Source organism: Ovis aries, chromosome 17, assembly GCF_016772045.2.
Source record: "Ovis aries strain OAR_USU_Benz2616 breed Rambouillet chromosome 17, ARS-UI_Ramb_v3.0, whole genome shotgun sequence".
Classification (NCBI taxonomy): domain Eukaryota; kingdom Metazoa; phylum Chordata; class Mammalia; order Artiodactyla; family Bovidae; genus Ovis; species Ovis aries.
The window spans coordinates 52891689-52912885 of record NC_056070.1 but is presented as its reverse complement, the minus strand read 5'-3'; the positions used below and the strand labels follow the sequence as shown (position 1 = coordinate 52912885).

The following is a 21197-nucleotide window of genomic DNA, read 5'->3' as shown; positions in this document are numbered from 1 at the left end:
AATAGCCCTTTTTTTCCAGACTTTTAAAAATAGCACACATTCTTTGAAAAAGATCAAACTACAAAGAAGGGTATAAATCAAAAAGTAAGTTTCCCCATAATCCCATTCCTATAAATAAAAAGTTAATAGTTTGGTAGATATCTTAGATCTTAGACTAAATATACTATCTTTTTACTCTTTTTTTCATTTAACATATTTTACATGTCAATAAATAGACATCGCTCCCATTTTTGGTAGTTATGTATTTATTATTCCATTATGTGGATGAAATATCCTGTGTTTAACCAGGCTTTTATGAATGGACTTTTATATTGCTTGCAAATTTTAATTACTCTAAGTTGTTACAAGGAATATCTTCATACACACATTTGTGCTCTTGTCTGATTTTTCTTGTTTTTAGGGGATCTTCTAAGAATTGGAACTTTGAGGTCAAGGGGTAGTTTGATGGGGGAATGAAGGTGGATGGATGGGGAAATAAAATTATATGACTGCAAGAAATACTTCAGTTAAAGTTTTGTCTGTCATTCAGCCAAAAATAATATAGACCAGCTCAAAATTTATAGGTACTATAGAAATCATCTTCTCACTTTGTTCAGTGTTATTATTCATGTGAATTTAGTTGCCATTTAAATTTTTTTATTTAAGTAATGGTATGTGGGCAGAAACGGAACAAAGGAAATATTTCCTTTCTCTTTATATGCATATATAGATACCACCCAGCTAGTTTTTGTAGCTTGTATGTGATTATAGCTGTAATGAAGTTCTTTGAAAAGGTTTTACTGGGAGGCCCACACTTTTAATTATGTCATTTCCAAAAAAAGGTCAGTTTTATCCTGTTCTAATTTTTTCATCATAAAAGACAGAAATAGAATTTTAATTTAAAAACCTTATAAAATAGTAAAATTTTTATATGTTTATTTTTCTAGGCTTTTAGTCCCTTAAGAACATTTTTCTTTATTCAACCAACTTTGCCTCACACAGGTTTTTTAAAAAAGAGCTTTCAAGATGTTTTAAAAGCACACGTGTTTATTCTAAGAGTTGATTTTAGAGATGAGAAAATGTTAGTTCATTTTTTAAAAGAATAATTTAATACGGTAATGCACTGAGGTGTTATATTTGTAATCTGTGCTGATGAACATAACTGGCAACATCAACTAGCCTGGCAACATCTTTAGTTTTGATGTATTTTTGTTTTTATGCAGTTGGATCCCTATGACTATGAGATGATTGAAGTTGTCTTGAAAGTCATAGAAAGAGCTGATGAGAAGATAACCAACATTAATATTAATCAGGTAAAACAAATATATCATAGATTTTAAATTTATGTTTTAAATTTAGATCATTTTTTAAAAATTACTGTTATTTGGTGTCTTTCTGAACTGTTCTCTGAGCTCCTTTGAAACTGTACATTTTTTTTTTTACTCTATTTCCTTTTCTTTAAAGGGATACAGAGTAAAAAGAGTTTTTTATTCTCCATGCTTTATCTTATTTTATTTTTTGGCCACGCCTTGTGGCATATAGGATCTTAGTTCCCCAACCAGGAATTGACTCTGCACCCCTTGCATTGGAAGTATAGAGTCTAGTACAAAGTCTTAACCACCAGAGAAGTCCCCTCTCCATGTTCTATCTTAATCCAATTTTTACTCTACAGGGGCAATTTAAAACTCGCCAAAAGTACAAAGCCATTAAAAGACTGATATAGAAGAATTAAGGCAAAAATATTTGTCATCTGGCAAAAAAATCCCAAAGCATGTAAGACCCAGAATCAGATTTAGCTTTCTATATTAGATAGGTCCTGGACTTAATTCTATTTGAGTACTTGCAGTAGCTTACTGGGCTTCTTCCCTGGTGACTCAGATGGTAAAGAATCTGCCTGCAGTGCAGGAGACCCGGGTTCAGTCCCTGAGTTGGGAAAATTCGCTCGAGAAGGGAATGGCCTCCCACTCCAGTATTCTTGCCTGGAGAGTCCCGTGGACAGAGGAGCCCGAGAGCTACAGTTCATGGGGTCTCGAAGAGTGGAACACGACTGAGCAACTAACACTTTTTTTAGTTAACTTCCTATTCTTTTACATATTTTGGTCATAGGAACTTATATATTTTCTCAAATTAGCTTTTAAAAATCAAAAGAAAATGGGTTGATTTAAAAAATAGTACAAGCCCCAAGGATTTCCCAGGCGTTCCAGTGGTTAGGATGCAGCACTTTCACTGCCAGGGTTCAGTTCCTGGTTGGGGAGCTAAGAACCTGCAAGCCTTTAGGTACAGTTAAAAAAAAAAAAGTTATACGAGCCCCCAAAATATAAGAGATAAACTTAAAAGAAGATGCATGTGTGCACAGTCGCTCAGTCGTATCCAACTTTTTGTGACCCCGTGTAGTGTAACCCACCAGGCTCCTCTGTCCGGGGGATTTTTCAGGCAAGAATACTAGAGGGGTTTACCATTTCCTTCTCCAGCAGATTTTCCTGGCCCAGGGATCAAACCCATGTCCCCTGCATTATCAGGCATATTCCTTATCACTGAGCCACCTGGGAAGCTATGGAAGCCCTGAGAGAGGACATAGAGGATTGATTTTAGACCTACTGCCTATGTACTTAGAGTGAAATCGAGTATTTCTAAGATACATCTAAAACTATTTGAAGAGACTATAGAGAACTTCGAACTGTGGAGTTAAGACATCCCACCAGCAACAGCATTGTGGTGGTTTAATTTCCAGTGGAAATTAGTGTAATTTCTTTAATAATCACAAAAGTTATGGTTTAGAAGAATAGTATAATCGTTTAAAAGGTAAAACTACTAAAGGTTTTGATCATCTTTATCAGGAGAGACTGTCCCAGGAATGGAATCCTGTGATGGTATAGAATTAAACATAAAACTCTTAACAATTAGTTTAATCTCACAGGAAAAAACCTTTTTATTTTAATACAGGCACTAAGTCTTCTGAAACACTTGAAGTCATACAGAAGAATTTCTCCCCCAGTGGACCTAGAACATCAGTATATGTTGGAGCACGTCATAACTTTGCCATCAGCTGCCCAAACTAGACTGCCTTTTCACCTAATATTCTTTGGCACAGCACAGAGCTTCTGGAAAATTCTCTGTATGTTCATTAACCTCTTTTGAATTGTTCTGAATAGTCAAAACCTTTTCCATAGGTAAATCATACTATCTTTGTTTCCTTTCCAGCTACAGAACTCAGTGAAGAATCCTTTCCAACCTTGCTCTTAGTTTCCAAATTAATGAAGGTAATGGGTTAAAACTGTGAAAGTGGTATCTTTGTTCTGTAATTCTTTCAGCCCCTCTGCAGAAAAATTTATGTAAAGCCTGTAAAAGTGAGCATATAAGTCAGTCATAAAGCTTTTCCCTTCTTTGAAGTTCTCTTTGGACACTCTGTATGTGTCTACAGCCAAACACGTATTTGAAAAAAAGCTGAAGCCCAAGCTCCTGCAGTTAACACAGGGCAAATCCTCGACACTGATTAACAAGGAGATAGCCAAGATCACGCAAACCATCGAATGCTACCTGTTGTCCATAGTTAACCCAGAGTGGGCCGTAGCCATCGCCATCAGTCTTGCCCAGGATGTCCCAGAAGGTATGGATTCTTCCTTTAACTGAGCTTCAAATGGTTGGCTGTGTTGTTTTTGTAACTTGTAAAAAAAAGTGATGCTTCTTTCATTTCCTTCTCTTTCTTTTAAGGAGAAGAAGTATGATAGCTTAGAAATGTATGGGCTGTCCAGTGGTTAAGATTCCATGCTTCCAGTGCAGTGGGAGGAGTTTGGTCCCTGGTCAGGGAGTTAAGATCCCACATGTTGCATGGCATGGCTAAAAAAATTTTTTTAATATAAGTAAAGAAATATATTTGCCCCCCTGTCCTCACTTGTAGCACTGTCATATGTTAGAGAGGCACCAGTGAGGGGACTTCCCTGGTGGTCCAGTGGCTAGGACTGTGCTCCCAGTGGCAGGCGGTCTGGGTTCAGTCCCTCGTCAAGGAATTAAGAGCCCACATGCTGCAACTCGAGTATTTTTGAGATAACATCTAAAACTATTTGAAGAGAGTATAGAGAACTAAGAGTTCAAACGCCGCAACTAAAGATCCTGCCTGCCACAGCTAAGACTTAGAGCAGCTAAATAAATACATTAAAAAAAAAGAGGCACCAGTGAACTAAGCAAGATGCTATGTTGCTTGCTTGGGGCTTAGTGCCAGAGGCACTGCCCAACTTGAGTATAAACTCATACCCTCTCATTTCCAATCATACGTACTTTCTATAATGAAACCTTAGACACTGTCGCGTGGTCAAACAGGTACACAAACACTTATTGCCATGTTTTCAGTTGTAAGAAAAGTCGAAAATAAGTAATTTTTCTAAATGCTCATTTGTCAAAAACTGGTTAAAAAAAAGAGTATTCATAGAATAGAGTACTATGTAGCTGATATCTGAGATATATATTAAGTGAGAACAGCAGATTATGTTCCATATATGATCTTATCCCATTTGGGATAAAACGCTTGTACACACATGTGCACACTTGCACAGAGAACTTCCAGAGGAATGTAGAGGTCTAGGGAATGGAAATAGAAGCTGAAGAGATGGCCCTCTGTGGACTGCTTCCTACTTTGTCTCCTTCTGTCCTGCTTAAATTGTTTTTTTTTACAATCAGTATGCCTTTCTGTTGTTTTAAAACTGGCTAATTTGACTAAAATACATAGTCTTGAAAGGATTATTATTTTCTTTTAAGTCTTTTCTTTATCTCTTTAGGTTCCTTCAAGATGTCCAGTTTGAAATTCTGCCTGTATTTAGCTGAGAGGTGGCTCCAGAATATTCCATCTCAGGTGAGTCTGAACTGTAAGATGGAAGGCCCTTCTTTCCTTCTTTCTTAAATTGAAGTATAGCTGATTTACAATATTAGTTTCAGGTGTACAACATACTGATTCAAAATTTTCATGGGTTACACTCTGTTTATAGTTATCATAAAATATTGGGTTATATTCCCTGTGCTCTACAGTATATTCTTGCAGCCTATTTACTTTATTCATAGTTCATGCCCCCCTCCCAGCTTTCCTCTCCCTACTGGTAAGCACTAGTTTGTTTTCTCTATCTGTGAGTCTATTTCTGTTTTGCATATATACTCATGTGTATTTTTTAGATTCCACAGATAAGTGATGACATCATACAATATTTGTCTTTCTCTGTCTGTTAAGCATAGTACCCTACAGGTCTGTCCATGTTGTTGCAAATGGCAAAACTTCATTCTTTCTTATGGCTGAATATATTCCTTTATATATATATATATATATATATATGTATGTATGTATGTGTATATATGTGTGTGTGTGTATATATATATATATGTATACACCTCCAGTACACTTGCCTGGAAAATACACACACATCACACAGAATATCTTCTATAGCTATTTTTCTCTCAGTGGACACTTAGGTTGTTTCTGTATCTTTGCTATTATAAATAATACTGTTATGAGCATTAGGGTGCAGGTTCTGCTTTTTTTTTTTTAGGTTCACATTTCTATTTCTTTTTTAAAACTTATTTTTAATTGGATGGTACTTGCTTTACAACATGGTGTTGGTTTCTGCTGTACCACAGTGAGAATCAGCCACAAGTATACATATATTCCCTCCTTCTTGAACCTCCCTCCCCTGCCCTCATCTCACCTCTCTGGATTGTCAGAGTCCACTTTCTTTTTAAGTTAAGTTGTGCTCTCTAGCATCCCTTGTCAGCCCACCCTGGTGATAGATATTTTCAAGGGTTGGGGACCTAAACTGGAGAAAGAAGATGAGGCTTGGTGTAGATACTAAGGTTGTGTAACTAAGGCAGGAAGGGACCTTGATTGATAAAGATGGATTCTTAGTCTCACTGAAGATTTAGAAAACAAGTTTCTGTTTGCTTGGAATTTTTTAAAAGGATGAGACACGTGAAAAAGCTGAAGCTCTGTTGAAGAAGCTTCATGTTCAGTACCGGCGATCAGGCACGGAAGCTGTGCTCATAGCCCACAAGCTGAACACTGCAGAGTATTTAAGAGTGATCGGAAAACCAGTACATCTCATTGTCAGTCTGTACGAACATCCCAGCATAAATCAAAGAATTCAGAATTCATCTGGGAAAGATTATCCTGGTGAGGGCAAAACTCTTTTTGTATCTTTCCATCCAAGGAGTATTATCCTTTTGATTCCCTGGTATCTTGCATTGAAAACTTGGGGTCTTTTTTAATTCTTTATCTTGAATATCTTAGATATTCACACAGCTGCTAAAGAAATAGCTGAAGTCAATGAAATTAATTTGGAAAAAGTCTGGGACATGTTGTTGGAAAAATGGCTGTGCCCGTCTGCCAAACCTGGTGAAGTAAGTGCTTGCTTTGATGGTGTCTGTTGTTGAGTATGAGCCAGTGGCGTCTTCTCAAAGAAGAGGGTAATTATTTGTCTCGCCATGATATGACTTCTCATTAGAAGTACAGAATCTTAGAAGGAACATTTGAGCATTTTAATACCTTCTGTTATCTGATGAATTTTAATGAAGTTGTTTACTTTTTCTTTTCCTTTAAATATTATTTTGCAGCTAGTCTATCTTTTCTTTTTTCACTTGCCAGTATTTTTTTAATTGAAGTATAGTTGATACATTCTTCCTTTTAATTGATGATTTCAGATGAACTGTTATATAATAGAAGTGGCCTATGCTTAGAATTTAGGATCATATGATTATTTTTTATTTCAAAATAATTTTAAAGGTACAGAAAAGTTGCAAGAATAGTACAAAAGAATAGCTGTGTATCCTCCACCCAGATCTGTCAGTTTTTAAACATTATGCCACATCTGCTTCTTCATTCTCCCTATAATATGTTTACCCGTAACATTTTTTCTGAACCCTCTGAGAGTAAATTCCATGTGTCATGCCCCTTAACCCTTAATAATTAGGGGTATAATTCAAAGAGCAAAGATTTTTCTCTTATTGAACCACAGTATAATTATAAAAATCAGACACAATTTTGATACAGTATTGATAAAATACATATATGTATATGTTTGTATACTTGAATTTATGGTCCATGTTATAGTTTAACCAGTTGTGCCAATGATGTTCTTTACAGTAATTTTCTTCTCTGAGACCAGAATCTAATCCTGGATTATGTGTTGTATCTGTCACGTCTGTAATTTCTTTCACTCTAGAACAGTTCCATAACTTTTCTGTCTTTCATGACACTGACATTTTTGAACAGTTCAGGCTTGTTATTTTGTCAGTGGCCCCTCCCCTTGGGCTTTTCTGTGTCCTCATGATAAGACTGGAGTTTTGCATTTTGGGCAGTATGTTACCTGGGTGATAGGGTGTCCTTCCCAGGGTATGAGGTTTAGAGGCACATGATGCCTCTTTGCCCAAATAGAGGGTGTGAATTTAGATAATTTGGTTACACTGTTGTCTATTTCTCTCAGACACAGTTACTATATTTCCTTTTGTAATTACTAAGGGAGGTGTTTTGAGACAGTGTAATATCCTTCTCTTCCAATTCCTCCCCAAACCACCCATAGCCCTGACTTAGTCTCTGTTGATGATTTTTTACTTAACTCTTTTATCTGTGCTGAGACTTTGTCTTTTTTGGAGGGTACAGACTCTTTGGTTTGCAAAATGTCTCATTCTGGATTTATATTTCTGATGTTTCTCATGATTAGATTCAAGTTATGGATTTTTAGCAACAATATTCTATGGGTGATACATTTTCTTCAGTGTATCACGTAAGGAGACACATAATATCAGTTTTTTAGAAATAATATTAACATATAAATTCGTGATGGGATTCAGCAATCCAAATGCAAAATTTTCTGCACCATTTCTTCTGAGTTTTCAGGGAGAACCTAATTAAGGAGATTCTGTAATTCTTCTGATCACCTAGGCAGGTATCCTTGGAAAAAAATTTATTTGTAAACAAATAGTATAACTGATGTGACATTAGCTTTAAGTGTTTACCATGGTCCACTCAGACCATGTATCAGTGGAAACAGAAGAGTTAGAAGCATATCCAGGCCACGTAGAATCTACGGTAGACACTCAAACTCCCATGTTTTAACATAGGCATAAATCTGCAACACTAAACTGAAATCCCTGTGAGACTAGAAACTGTATTTATACACCTAATGCACCTTAATGCATTTCTGTGTAAGTCCCCTTAAACATATACTGAATGAATGGACAACTCATACAGTTCACAGTCCTTTCCTTTTAAAAGTTACCCAGTGAATGTAAACCCCAGGAGGACAAGAATATTTGTTGTGTTCACTCAGGGAGCCCATGTGCCCAGAATTATGCCTTGTGCATGGTAAGCACTCAGTATGTATTTGTTGACCGAATGAATTTGAGTAAACCCATTTTTAAAGCAAGAATCTTCTCATAAAGTGATGAATTACACTAATTTCTTATCTGTAAATGTAATTGTTTTAAAAATCTTTTTTTCCCCCTTTGTTGTCATCAAACATGGAGGTGCTGGGAGTTGAACCCCAGGCCTTGCACACGCTAAGCGTGTACTCGGCCACTGCACCACACCCCCTCCTGTAAATATAATTTTGCATGTTGGACTTTTTCACTTAATAGACTTTCATAAGCTTATGTAGTCAACCAATTTTCTTCTGTTTTTAACTTGTTTATCCACTTTTTCAAAGACACCATCAGAATTGTTTGAACTTCAAGAAGATGAAACGCTACGAAGGTATTCTTCCTTTACTTATTTGTCTACACCCTGTTCCCCAATAGGAATCTTACCAATGATTTTAAAACCAATGGTTTTAAAAAAGGCTTTCTTAGTATAACTCAGATCAGAACCTCTGAGAAGAATCAGTTCATTGACACATGACTATGAGTGTGTTTAAATATCTCCAGTCAAATAAATAAGAAACAACCAAGATCCAGAGTTTCTGAATCCTCTGTGAGTTCGTACATTTAGCAGAGAATGTACCATGAGCAAAGGAAAACTCTTATGTAGCCAGGACTCCGACCCCAGACTTGTACATGTTCTCTGTCCCTGTCGAGCTAGGCTGGTTCAGATATGGGCCACCAGGATTCCTTTTTCACTTCTAACCTAAGACTGAGACCCAGAAAGGCACACTGGTGTCACGTACTGTAAGTCTGATTGGTGATGGCTTGCTCTCTTGAGCAGACTCTTATCGTTGCTCCAATCAGAAAACATGGTAATCCATTAATGATGCTTGGCTTAGGCATGGGAGAGGGCGTGGTGGCATGCATGCCAGCTTCTTGCCATTTTGGTGTAGGCCAGAAGTGTCAATAGGTCGGGTTACTCATGAAGCTCTACACCCTACATCAGCCCTAGAGATCCGATAGTGAGAGAGGATATAGGAAGATAAATCCCAGAAAAGAATTTCTCCTGATCTGGGCAGAACTGGTCTAATACCCCTTCCAGGCTCTCCTTTCTCTGGGCACTCCCTCATCCTTTGTTAGTCCTTCAAGAGCAAGAACACATTTGTCTGAGCAAGAGGAAGCTCCTGGAGCATCTGACCGAAGCAGCCAGCATGGAAAGGCTTAGGGGGAATAGTTCATAGAGAAAACTCCCAAGATGGAGATCCCAGAGAGTAATTCATGGCAATTTCATAACTTCCTGTCTTTTCCCACTGGAATCTCTATCCCTTCTTCCTCCAATTTGCCTGATCCATCTTTCCCTTCTCTTGGGGGCCTGGGGGAAGGCAGGCAGTCTTCCCTGAGTCCCAAGGTTAAAGTGTGCCACTAACAAGGTCCTATGAGTTAAAACACAAGTTTCCATGTATAGTGATGTTCAGTGTACTTTGCAGCTATGGTTTGTATTAATTTCTTAACCAGAGAGATTTAAACTATCAGAGGTTGCTTAGCCATTTTCTAGGTGAGAAGAGTGAGGCCTATCTTTTGTGTCTTTATTATCTTCTTTAGCTGTGAAGGAACCCAAGAACAGATTAAGCATCCTTTAAAGGGGAAAGTAAACAGTGGCCTTGACCCATAGCCCTTCAGGCCTTTGTTTGGGCTGTCTGATGCCGTTTTTTTATGGATAATAAAGCAAATCTCTTGTTTTGCTAATCAGTCACTAAATTAAAATCTAAATGTAATAAATATTTTTTCAGAGTCCTGTATCTCCTTCTGTCTCGTCCAATCGATTATAGTTCAAGAATGCTGTTCATCTTTGCAACATCAGCCACAACCGTAAGCTCTAAAAACTTGGTTAAAACTCATCTTTGTATCTCATATCTCAGCTTAACATTTTTCCCCGTGTATTACTATTGACAGATGACTAACAATGCTGTCTCTGTACTTACTCGAACTACTCTGTCTTACTTTGTAGATGAGGTTTGTAGTATCTGCTGAGTTCCATTTAGTGCTGGCTGCAGCAACATCCTGTTTTGCAAACTGAGTGGTACAACTGTTGGCTGTTCCCACGGGTTATCCACATTCACTGTCCTAACACCCTGGTCCAGTGTTAGTCACTCAGTAGTGTCCGATTCTTTGCAGTTACATGGACTGTCACCTACCAGGTTCCTCTGTCCATGAGATTTCCCAGGGAAGAATACTGGAGTGGGTTGCCATTTCCGTCTCCAGGGGATCTTCCCGACCCAGGGATTGAACCCGGGTCTCCCTCACTGCAGGCAGCCTCTACTGTCTGAGCCACCAGGGAAGCCCCCAGTCACATTCCTAATACCAGGGACTCCCAACCAGCAGGCCTGAGAGAAGTCTCAACCCTGGTCTCCAAGCCCTGCCTGACCTGTCGCACCCCCTCCCCGCTAAACTCTTAACTAGTCAGAACTTCCCCTCATCCGTAAAAACACGTGACTGACCTTCAGGCTTGTCTGTATAGGAATGCTCTCTGGGGAACTTTCCCGGCAGCCCAGAGGTTAGGGCTCTGCTCTCTCAGTACCGAAGGTTTGCTCTCTGGTCAGGGAGCTGAGATCCCACAAGCTACAGGGCGTGGTCAAAAAAAAAAAAAAAAAGGTATTCTCTGAGGCAGTTGGAGCTGAGGGAAAGGAAAGATGTAGGTCAAAGGATGGAAGGAAGAAAGGGAAAGGCTAAGATGCTGATCGTTTGTCCTTGATGACAAGCTGTGGGAAGGAAATCCCTCTTTCTCTTGGCATCTTAGTTTATCTGATAGTTATCCTGGCAAGTAAGTAAAAATGATGTTCCTTGAAAAGTACCAGCTTCAGCTCCCAGCTCAGCCATACAAGTGCTTTTCCCTGAGAAAGTCATCACACCGCCTTGTGTTTATGTGGACTTCCTATTGTGTCACATAGACATTAATGAATACATTTTGATTAATTAATAACGTATATGCAGACATGAACTCAGTTATATATTCAGGAGTTGAGGTTTAATAAAATGAACTTTTACTGCTTCATCAAGAACCCTCTTAAGTGGACATCTCTCTTGTTTTCAGTGCTGAAAATGTGAAGAATGCGGCGGCTGTCACAGCCGTTCCTACCGTTTACCCACCAGTGCTTTTGCAGCATGAGTGCACATACTGGGTTGGTCAAAAGTTTGTTCGAGTTTTCGATGTTAAATAACATCTTATGGGAAAAACCTAACCTGAACTTTTTGGCCAACCGGTATTAACAAAGTGTAAATGGTAGAGTCCATCATGGTATTATTATGAAAGTGGTTCTCACCCTGTTCTTTCTGAAAGACTGTGAGGAACCCTTCAGCCCCCAGGCAGGGTCCCATGGAACACAATTTGAGAACCACTGAACCCGCTCCCCCAAGGGCAAACATAGACTTTAATCTTTCTCTTTTTTTTTTCCCCCCTAATTTGGCCATGCACATGGCTTGAGGGATCTTAGTTCCCCCGCAAGGGATTGAACTTGAGCCCTGGGCAGTGAAAGTGCAGAGCCCTAACCACTAGACTGCCAGAGAATTCCTGGCTTTAATCTTTTGAAAACCAATATGGCTCATGTCACCTAGGCTGAAGCTCAGTTACCCAACTAGAAGCCACGGGTGCAGCTCTAAAACCTCTTTGGTCTTACAGATGCTCAGCATGCACCAGCTCACTTTTGCCCACAGAACTCGAGCCCTGCAGTGTCTCCTCTATCTGGCTGACAAGGAAACGATAGAATCTCTCTTCAAAAAATCCATCGAAGAAGTAAAGTAAGTGGAATTTTTAAAATTGTGTTAATAGAAAACGGGTCACTCTTTGGAACCATAGGTTTTAAGCCTCTTAGTTCAGAATATTGCATTAGAGGGGGCTATGTCAACAAGATGCTCTTGTCTTGAGAGTCCTTATTCTGGCAGAGAGGAGATAGGCCCTGAAGAACATCTTGTCTCTCTCGAATCTTTGAGACTTTCAGAAACTGAGTGTTTTCTTCATTTTCCTCCAGTTGATTTCTTTCTAATATTTCTTGACTATATCTTAGAAGCCTCAAACAGACATGTAATAGACCAGTCCAATATTTCCAAGTGTTGGCTTTTATTTTAAACATAAATGTGGCTAGTGAGGAGATTCCCATTTCCTGCCTCTGTTTTCCAGATCTTACTTGAAATGTATAACTTTTCTGGCATCATTTGAGGCGCTGAATATCCCTATCACGTATGAATTATTTTGCAACAGCCCTAAAGAAGGAATGATTAAGGGTCTTTGGAAAAACCACAGCCACGAACCCATGGTATGTACACCGAGATACCTGCGGTGGCGGCCTCTATCCTCTCAGATGCTGCCTGCCCACCCCTCAGATCCCTGAAAGACGGATCCAAAGAAACCCTTGGTTCCTGAACAGGTTTGCTGCTCTGAGAGCTTTTCTGTTTTCCTCTCCTGGCAGGTGACATAGCAACTTGGAAGTCACCTTACCTCTCACCCAAAAGCCTAAGGCCTAAAGCCATCCCTTCCTACCAGTGCGGGGTGGTGGGGGGAACACTTCTTTAATCCCCCCAAGCCTGTCTGTCCTCATCTAGACAGACTGTCCTTGTGCAGGAAGTTTTATTCCTCTTCCTTCTAGTTACCAGTGGGAGTTCAGTCTCTGAGGCAGCTGGAACCCAGGACAGGAAGGATATGGGGCCAACAGGCAAACTGTTCTGGGACGCAAGAAACAAAGGGGGTAGGAGGAGGAGCCTGAGATGCTGTTTGTGAGTCCGTAACATCGAGAAAGAAAAATAATTTTTTTTTTCTTTCCCTAGACAGATGAGGGTCTTCATTGAAATTAGGCAATAGACACAGGTTGGCTGTAAGCATATTTTGTCTTCAGCTATCCTACCTTTTCCAAAGATGGTTGAATTTACTGGGGTCTTGAAACAGTATGATTTTTTTTCCCCTTGCTTCAGGCAGTAAAGTTGGTGACTGAGCTTTGTTTAGAATACAAAATCTATGACCTGAAGCTTTGGAATGGACTCTTGCAAAAGCTTCTTGGCTTCAATATGGTAAGTAAAACTCAGTGCCCTAGACTGCGGTATATTTTAAAGATTTTGCACAGCACCTCCTAAACATTTTGCACTGATACTTGTTACTGAACAGATGTATGCAGAAAATGTTCACTCTCATTTGGTTCATGCCCAACTTAAAGAATATGGCATGAGGCCAGAGAAAGTGTAGCCTCAAAACTGACATAAATTTCATTAGAAACAAACAAGATTCCCTGACATCTTTTGATGTTTGTGGATTTATAGGTGACCTTCTCTGGCCACCCTCAGAGAAGATACATTTTCCTGATATTCTTTGTGAAAGTTTCAGACTCCTAGATTGGACTTTGGAATTTTTTATTTGGGTAATCTTCAGAACTTTTCTGTTTTATTTTTTCAGATTCCTTATCTAAGGAAGGTTTTAACAGCCATTTCTAGCATCTATCCTCTGTGGCAGGTATGTAGTTTTCTAAAATAAATTTTATAGAATTTAATCTTTAGACCCACTGACCTCGTGACTCACAGGTACCCTGGATTAAGTAGTCAGTTCCTCAGTGAAGCTGCAGGGTTCTGTTCCTTTAAAATGGTGCCTGGACCAGGAATACTCAGCTCAAACTTTGCCTTCCCCAAGACATCACTTCCCCCAGTCCTCTAGGCCTCATGAATCACATCTCCATTTATGCCCTTAAAACACATGGGCGCAACTATAACACTGGTCATGATATAATTTATTTATTTTAAAAACGTTTATTAACTTATTTATTTGGCTGCATCAGGTCTTCGTTGCAGCATTTGGGCTCAATAGTTGTGGCATTTGGGCTTAGTTACCCAGCAGCATGTGGGATCTTAGTTCCCTGATCAGAGATAGAACCCCTGTTCCTTGCATTGCAGAGCAGATTCTTAACCACCAGACACCAGGAAAGTCCGGTATAAATTATTTTAATCACACATGTGACTGCCCATCTTGGACTTTGAAGATTCCTAAAGTCAGAAACCCTGTCTGATCCATCTTTTCTGAATTTCACGTGTTGTTACATACACAATCACTATACATATATGTGACACATATAATATATAATATGTGAGTGCTGAGTCACTTCAGTCATGTCTGACTCTTTGTGACCCTACGGACCATAGCCCACCAAAAAAATATATTTTACTTTTAGTTTAATAACTTAGAACATATGCTAAGTAAAACATGAAAATTTTCCTTTACTACTTCCCTTCATAACCTCCCCAGGAGTGACTACTGTTCTTTGTTCTCTTCTAGAGTTTTCCTATTATCATATAAGCAGGTGTATGTATACATGCATGTGTATATTGTGTGTGTGTGTGTGTATGTATTCATTTTTGTACATATAAATTAAGTCACATTATAGTTGAAGTGTTTTTTTCCATGTAACGATGATATCTTGAAGATTGTTTCCTATTAACACGTACAGATCTCCTTTTTTATTGAGATATAATTCACACGTAAAATTTACCCTTTTAAAGTATACAATTAAGTGGCTTTTAGTATATTCACAGACTCACAGATAGAGAATACAAAGAAGTGATTACCCAGAGAGAAACGGGGAGTGGCAAATTAAGGATATAGGACTAAGAGAGAGAACTGCTGTGTATAAAACAGATAAGCAGGACTTCCTTGGTGATCTAGTGGCTAAGGCTGCACTTCCAATGCAAGGGGCCTCGGTTCAATCCCTGGTCAGGGAACTAAATGCCACAACTAAGAGTTCACATGCACAGTGAAGATCAAAGATCTTTCATGCCGCATCTAAGACCCAGTACAGCCAAAATAATAAAAATAGATAAACAGCATGGACATATTACATAGCATACGAATTATAACCATTATCTTATAATAATCTTTAGTGGAGGATAATCTGTAAAAATACTGAGTCACGATGTTGCATACTTAAAACTAATATCATCAATCAACTATATTTCAGTTTTTAAAAATATAAATGAGAGTATTTTGTAGAGCAAAAAACAATAATAATAAATAAGCCAGGATTATGTGTTAATATCCTAAAATATATAGTATGAGGAATATTCTAGAATCTTGATGATCTAGAACAGGGAGCTAGCAACTTAAGATTTTGGTCTTAAGGTCAAGAATATAAGCTCTAAATGTATATGGTTCTGTGACTGCAAAACAGTTCATAAGATCCCAGACATGAGTTCTTTAATACACGTGTTTCCACAGGTTCCCTACTTCAGCAGAGCTTGGCAATGTGTGGTTCAGATCCCACTACTTTCAGGTATTTTTCTGTCCCCTGAAATGTTGACAGTAGCATTTTATAGTTTTGTGTATAGACACATTATTGGGTTTGTTTTGGTTTCTTTGTGTGTGTGTGTTTTAGTGTGGACCATTTTTAAAGTCTTTCTTGAATTTGTTACAATATTGCTTCTGTTTTTTATGTTTTGGGTTTTTGGCCACAAGGCCTGCGGGGATCTTAGCTCCCCAACCAGGGTTCAAACCTGTGTCACCTGCGTTAGAAGGCAAAGTCTTAACCGGTGGACCACCAGGGAAGTTCCTAAACACATTATTGTTGCTTTTTATTTTCAGCCTCTTGTCCTTTAAGCCCCAGTCAGCTGTCAGATTGTTGTGAGAGTCTCATTGCTGTTCTAGAGTAAGTAAAATATTTTTCCTACCCCCAAATCAAATTTGTTGCTTATAAAATTCCTTTCTAATAAACATACCTTATGAGTAATGCCTTTTTCCTAGGAAGTTAAGCACACCACGTGATTGAAGATAAAATATCTCTATTATTTTTACAGTGTCTACTTTATGTGCAGTGCAGCTAATGAACTTATATTCAGTACGCATTCTCTAAAATTTGTACCTAGGTTTTTTTTTGTTTTTTTTAAATTTGTACCTAGTTTTAATGTAAATGTAGAGTACCTTTTGTGACTACTGTAAATCATATAGTTACGTCATAGATTTTTAGTCTTCTAAGTATTTGTTGCTCGACATGTATAGACTTGAATCTGACAGGTTATTAACTAATTAACATGCTCTCTTGAAGATGTCCAGTTTCAGATGACCTCGACATGATCAGAGTGGCCAGACAGTATGTCCAGTTAGAGCTTCCAGCTTTTGCATTAGCGTGTCTAATGCTCATGCCCCACTCAGAAAAAAGGCGCCAGGAAATAAAGGTATCTGACAAATTACTAATCTGGGGCTGCCAAGGAGGTGGAAGGTCTCACATTGCATGTCCCCTGCCAAAGATTGCAGTTTCTTTTCATCAAACCTGTAAAGCATGAGTAGGATAGGTTTGTGTTGGGGTCTAGTGGGACGTATGACTGAAAGATAGATGAAGGCTCATCTTGGAAAGCCTTAAGAGGAGTTTGGACCTTATTCTCTATCAGTGGAAAGCAGTGAATTTTCCTGCAAGTGCAAAGTGAAATGCTCAGGCGGTATTTAGAAGGAAGTGATCCACTTGGGCTTGGTCAGAAGAGAGAGGGAGCAAGAAGTAAAACTCCTAGGAAGCCCTTGCATTTGGATAGAAATTCATCTCACCTGATGCACGTACAACAGCCTCGTGACTAGGCCAGGGAAGCTTGAGGGGGTGAGTGCCCATAGGAGGGTGGTGGCAACAAAAACAGACCAGAGGAAGATGGCTTGCGTGCAGCTTGACTTGGTGATTAGTCGTGGAAAATAGAAAAGTCAGGTTGTGTGTGGGTGTCTAACAAAGGCACATGAGCATTCTGAGGACAGAACTTTTAAAAATAGCTCCCGTCCCCTTTATACTATAGAATAAATAGAACAAAGCATTTTGAACTGTTTTATAATGATTTCCCCATGGGTAGATAAGCCAGTTCATAAAGATCTATATAAATGAACATACATATTTTTTATTTGTCACTTGCTCTATTTGTTTCATTTTTTTTTTCAAAGCCATCTGTGCCTATCCTTGACTTTCTTCTCTTTTGACTAGTCTTAAACTCATCTGTTGATGCTTTTCAGAGTTTTAGTATTTAAATAGATTCCTTCTAGCACTTAGGATGACAAAATGTTTATTAAACAGCTCTTTGCTGTTGAAATAGTTATTTGTAAAATGCTTTCTCCTTACTTCAGTAATTTTGATGTTGATGGAGGCGGTCTTTTTTCTGTACTAGATACGCTTTAAGATATTTCAAATGTAAATACGAAAACCTTCCAGGTTTGACAGAAATTAGTAGTGATTATACTTTTCTATTAATTATATTTTGATTTTTTTTTTTTCTCCAGAATTTTCTGGGCTCGTGTGACCCTCAGATCATTTTACAGCAATTAGAGGAGCATATGAATACTGGCCAGTTGGTAGGGTTTTCACATCAAGTAAGTGGCAGTTTCCTCTCCCTTTTGTTATGAAAAATTTGTTATTGGGAGGTAATCAATTTTCCCCAAACCAAGACTAAGCTGAAAAGTCACCATCTCCATCTGTTTGTTAATGTATACAATTACGTCGCTTTCATTAAAGCCTCAGTAAATTTTTAAAAGTCAGAGACCCTGGGTGTCCTGTTTACTTCTGTGCACAGTGGAAAATCTGTAGCCTTCAATGCTTGTCACTGTGAATAGATTTTCCTCAAAAAAAGAATCCCGAAGTGCTTAACAACAATAACTTTTAATTTATTCACTGTATGCTGAAATAGGCCAAAGCAGTCCCCCCCATCCCCCAGCCCTCTCCCTCAAAAGGAAGGCTTAGTCACAGTGCAGTGATAATTAAACATCTAATTGTCAGAAATGCTTTGGTATTGAAGGAGACAACTGGCATTTAACACATTTTGAATATAATGATACCTGTTATTTTATAGATTAGAAGTCTGGTGCTGAAAAATATCATAGATAAGAAGGAGTTTGGGATTTTGGCAAAGACAAAATACTTTCCAGTGTTGAAATCACACATGATGAATACCAACAACATCACTGAACTTGTAAACTATTTGGCAGATGAATTAAGGTAAGTTGATAAAATTTTTTTTTAAACAACTTAATGTAAAAAAAAAAAAAAAACCCTTAATGTAGAATATCCTAAAATTTATCTTTACTTTGGAGGAAGATATCAAATAATTATAAAGCTATTTGTTTGTAATTAAAGGCTCTGAATATTAAACCGTAGCATCACTACATTATGCATACCATACTGCTAACACATACTCAGAAGTAGCTGTTTTGTAACCCAGTCTCTTGGAACATGAACTTGGAATCAGACAATTAATCAAGCTGCCTGAAATCCCAAAATAGGTATCTCACAGTCCTACTCTAAAACCCAACATTACAACTTTACTCCTTAGACACTTGACTAGAGGCAATGACAACATCATTTTTGCTAAGCTTATCTAATTTTCCAGTACCCACAAGCTTAGAAATAGTATCCCTTGGGATGGTGTTGGGAGCAGATTTGGAAATTAAAAAGAAGGGCAAAATGAGTTGACACTGAAGAAAGAGAAAGCTCAGTCAGGACTGAAATGTTTCCGGATCCATCCCTACATTTGTTTGGTCTAACTGTGCGGATCCCTGGGAACTGCCTCTTTCTCAGTACCATGCCATGGATTTCTTTTTCTTTTCTTTTTTAAATTTTTATTTCTTATTTGGTTGCACCAGGTCTTAGTTGCAGCATACAGGATCTTTAGCTATGGCATGTGGGATCAGCATGTGGGATCTTAGTTCCCTTTCCAGGGATCAAACCCTGGTCCCCTGCATTGGCAGCATGGAGTCTAAGCCACTGGATCACCAGGCAAGTCCGATACCATGGACTTCTTTCTGCTTGTTTACCACCTGTGATCCAGCCATAATTAGAGGTTGTCATTTATGAACAAGTAATATTTTTTGAGGTAACGTTGATATATATATACTAAGCTGCACGTGCTTTAGGTGTGTCATTTGATAAATCTTGATGTGCACCTGTGAAGCCATTGCCATAGTCGAGATGGCAGACCTGCATATCACCCCCACATTTTCCTCATGCCCTTCTTCTCTTTGGTTTCATAGTTTAGATGACGCTTCAGTCTTTATAACTGAATATTACAAGCATTGTGGGAAGCCCATACCACCAGGCACCACTCCCTGTGAAACTCTGAAGGTAAATCTGGCCCGAGTTACTGGGTTTTAACCTGACACCATTTCTATTTCTAGGGTCTTGATATTGAGCCAGCCTGTTCTGAAGATAGATGTATTTTTATGTGCAACTGCCTGTATTTTCACAGTTCACTTTTTGTGTGACAGAGTCCCAGACTCGGAATCAAAGGCCTTGGTTCTACTCATTTGTGCCAGGAAGCAGCCATTTGGCCTCAGGCCAGTTGCTGTACCTGAGTGGCCTGTGGTTTTCAGATCTGGCCCTCCCAGCCTTTCAGGTGCTCTCAAGAATCACGACTCCTTGTGGAGTCTTGTTTTTAATACAGGAGCAGGTGACAAACCAAGTTTTATTGTATTTACTTATTTGGCTGCACCTCGAAGCTTGTGGGATCTTAGTTCCCCACCAAGGGACTGAACCCCGGGCCCACGGCAGTGCAAGTACAGAGTCCTAACCACTGGATCACCAAACTAAATTTCAAAGCACATTGATTAATGTTGTGCTGGAGTTTCCATCACTTTTATTTCTTTTTCTTTAATTAGCTAAGACATATATGTCCAGTATAGAAAAACAAAAATCTGCCGGAGAAAACAATAATAATAACAAAAAAACTGAACACTTGAAATCTCAGGAACCAGAGATAAGATCACTGTTAACATGTTCATGTGCATTCTCCCAAATGCTTTTGTGTATAAAAACCGCACATAAATCATTTTTAGTCTTGTTCTGAACTTAAGTATAAGGTAAAATTTTTCATTTTGATCTTGTTTTGGTAGTTTTAGTAAACATAATTAGGTTATTGTGGTTTTTTCTTCCATTGGTCCAGATCAAGCATATTAAAATATTTAGCCTACATTTTGTTAACATCCATTAGTAACTTCCTTTGTTCATTTCCAGTCTATTGTGATCAATGGCGTAAGATTACTTTTTTCAAAAAGGGAGAGTATTGATTCAGGAGGCAAGTTTGTGGCCCTTAGAATGTATCTGTTTTTCTCTGATCATAGTTGTCTAAAATGCAAAATAACCTCATACATAGATTTTTAGCAATATAGTTAAGCCTTTTCTGTAGTTTGTCAAACAATTTTCTGTTTAAAACACTGACACTCATAAAAATGCTTGTGTTTCTTCCCATTTAGATGTTTAATGGATCCTAATAGATCAAAGTTTTTTCAAGAAGAACAAGAAGTTTGGAATCTGTTAATAACTGACACTATTTATTACAGTTTTTAAATTGTGCAATCTGTGTGCAATAGCTATTGTCAAATATTCCCCAAGAAGTAATAACTAAGATGCTTAATAACAGCAGAACTGCCTGATAAACAACTCATGTCCCAAATTAATAAATCTTTTCCTTGCCAGTTACGTGCATAACTTGTAGAGACTCTGTTTTTTTGTACTCTATATGAAGAAAAGTATTTTGTTCTCCCAATAAGTAAAGCAACTGCTTACATCCTTCTCTTCCACCTATGTAAATAAGAATATCAGTTTCTTTTTTTTTTTTAAGTCTTTATTGAATTTGTCACAATATCGTTTCTGTTTTATGTTTTGGTTTCTTGGCCACAAGGCCTGTGGGATCTTAGCTCCCCGACCAGGGATCAAACCTATGTCACCTGCATTCGAAGCTGAAGTCTTAACCACTGGACCGTCAGAGAAGTCCCAGAATATCAGTCTTTTTAACTGATAGTCATTCGAGTAAATATGTCTATAATCTTTGCTGCCGTGTGTATCCATCAGTGGCCAGCCAGATGTACAGAAACCACTCTAGATAGTTGAAGCGGAGAAGGATTGAGT

At 38.4% G+C, this 21197-nt stretch overlaps 1 protein-coding gene across 6 annotated transcripts in view; it reads left to right on the top strand.

Moving 5' to 3' along the window:
• Positions 1-20774, top strand: part of KNTC1 (kinetochore associated 1) — a 68102-nt gene extending 47328 nt beyond the window's left edge. For 2 of the 6 annotated variants that reach the window (XM_004017331.5, XM_042234591.2), the window contains exons 45-64: positions 1203-1292; positions 2923-3094; positions 3181-3239; positions 3370-3586; positions 4752-4825; positions 5917-6127; positions 6245-6354; positions 8658-8704; positions 10101-10179; positions 11987-12105; positions 12485-12620; positions 13273-13368; positions 13748-13804; positions 15554-15608; positions 15917-15980; positions 16377-16506; positions 17582-17671; positions 18148-18293; positions 19325-19415; positions 20543-20774. In XM_004017331.5, coding sequence (XP_004017380.1) covers positions 1203-1292; positions 2923-3094; positions 3181-3239; positions 3370-3586; positions 4752-4825; positions 5917-6127; positions 6245-6354; positions 8658-8704; positions 10101-10179; positions 11987-12105; positions 12485-12620; positions 13273-13368; positions 13748-13804; positions 15554-15608; positions 15917-15980; positions 16377-16506; positions 17582-17671; positions 18148-18293; positions 19325-19415; positions 20543-20560 — 2061 coding nt within the window. In that variant the 3' untranslated portion in view covers positions 20561-20774. Of the gene's footprint in view, positions 1-1202; positions 1293-2922; positions 3095-3180; positions 3240-3369; positions 3587-4751; positions 4826-5916; positions 6128-6244; positions 6355-8657; positions 8705-10100; positions 10180-11986; positions 12106-12484; positions 12621-13272; positions 13369-13747; positions 13805-15553; positions 15609-15916; positions 15981-16376; positions 16507-17581; positions 17672-18147; positions 18294-19324 lie in introns of all 6 variants that reach the window. The other 4 variants (XM_060401135.1, XM_060401136.1, XM_042234592.2 and 1 more) reach the window with 3 other exon arrangements.
• Positions 20775-21197: the final 423 nt, after the last annotated feature.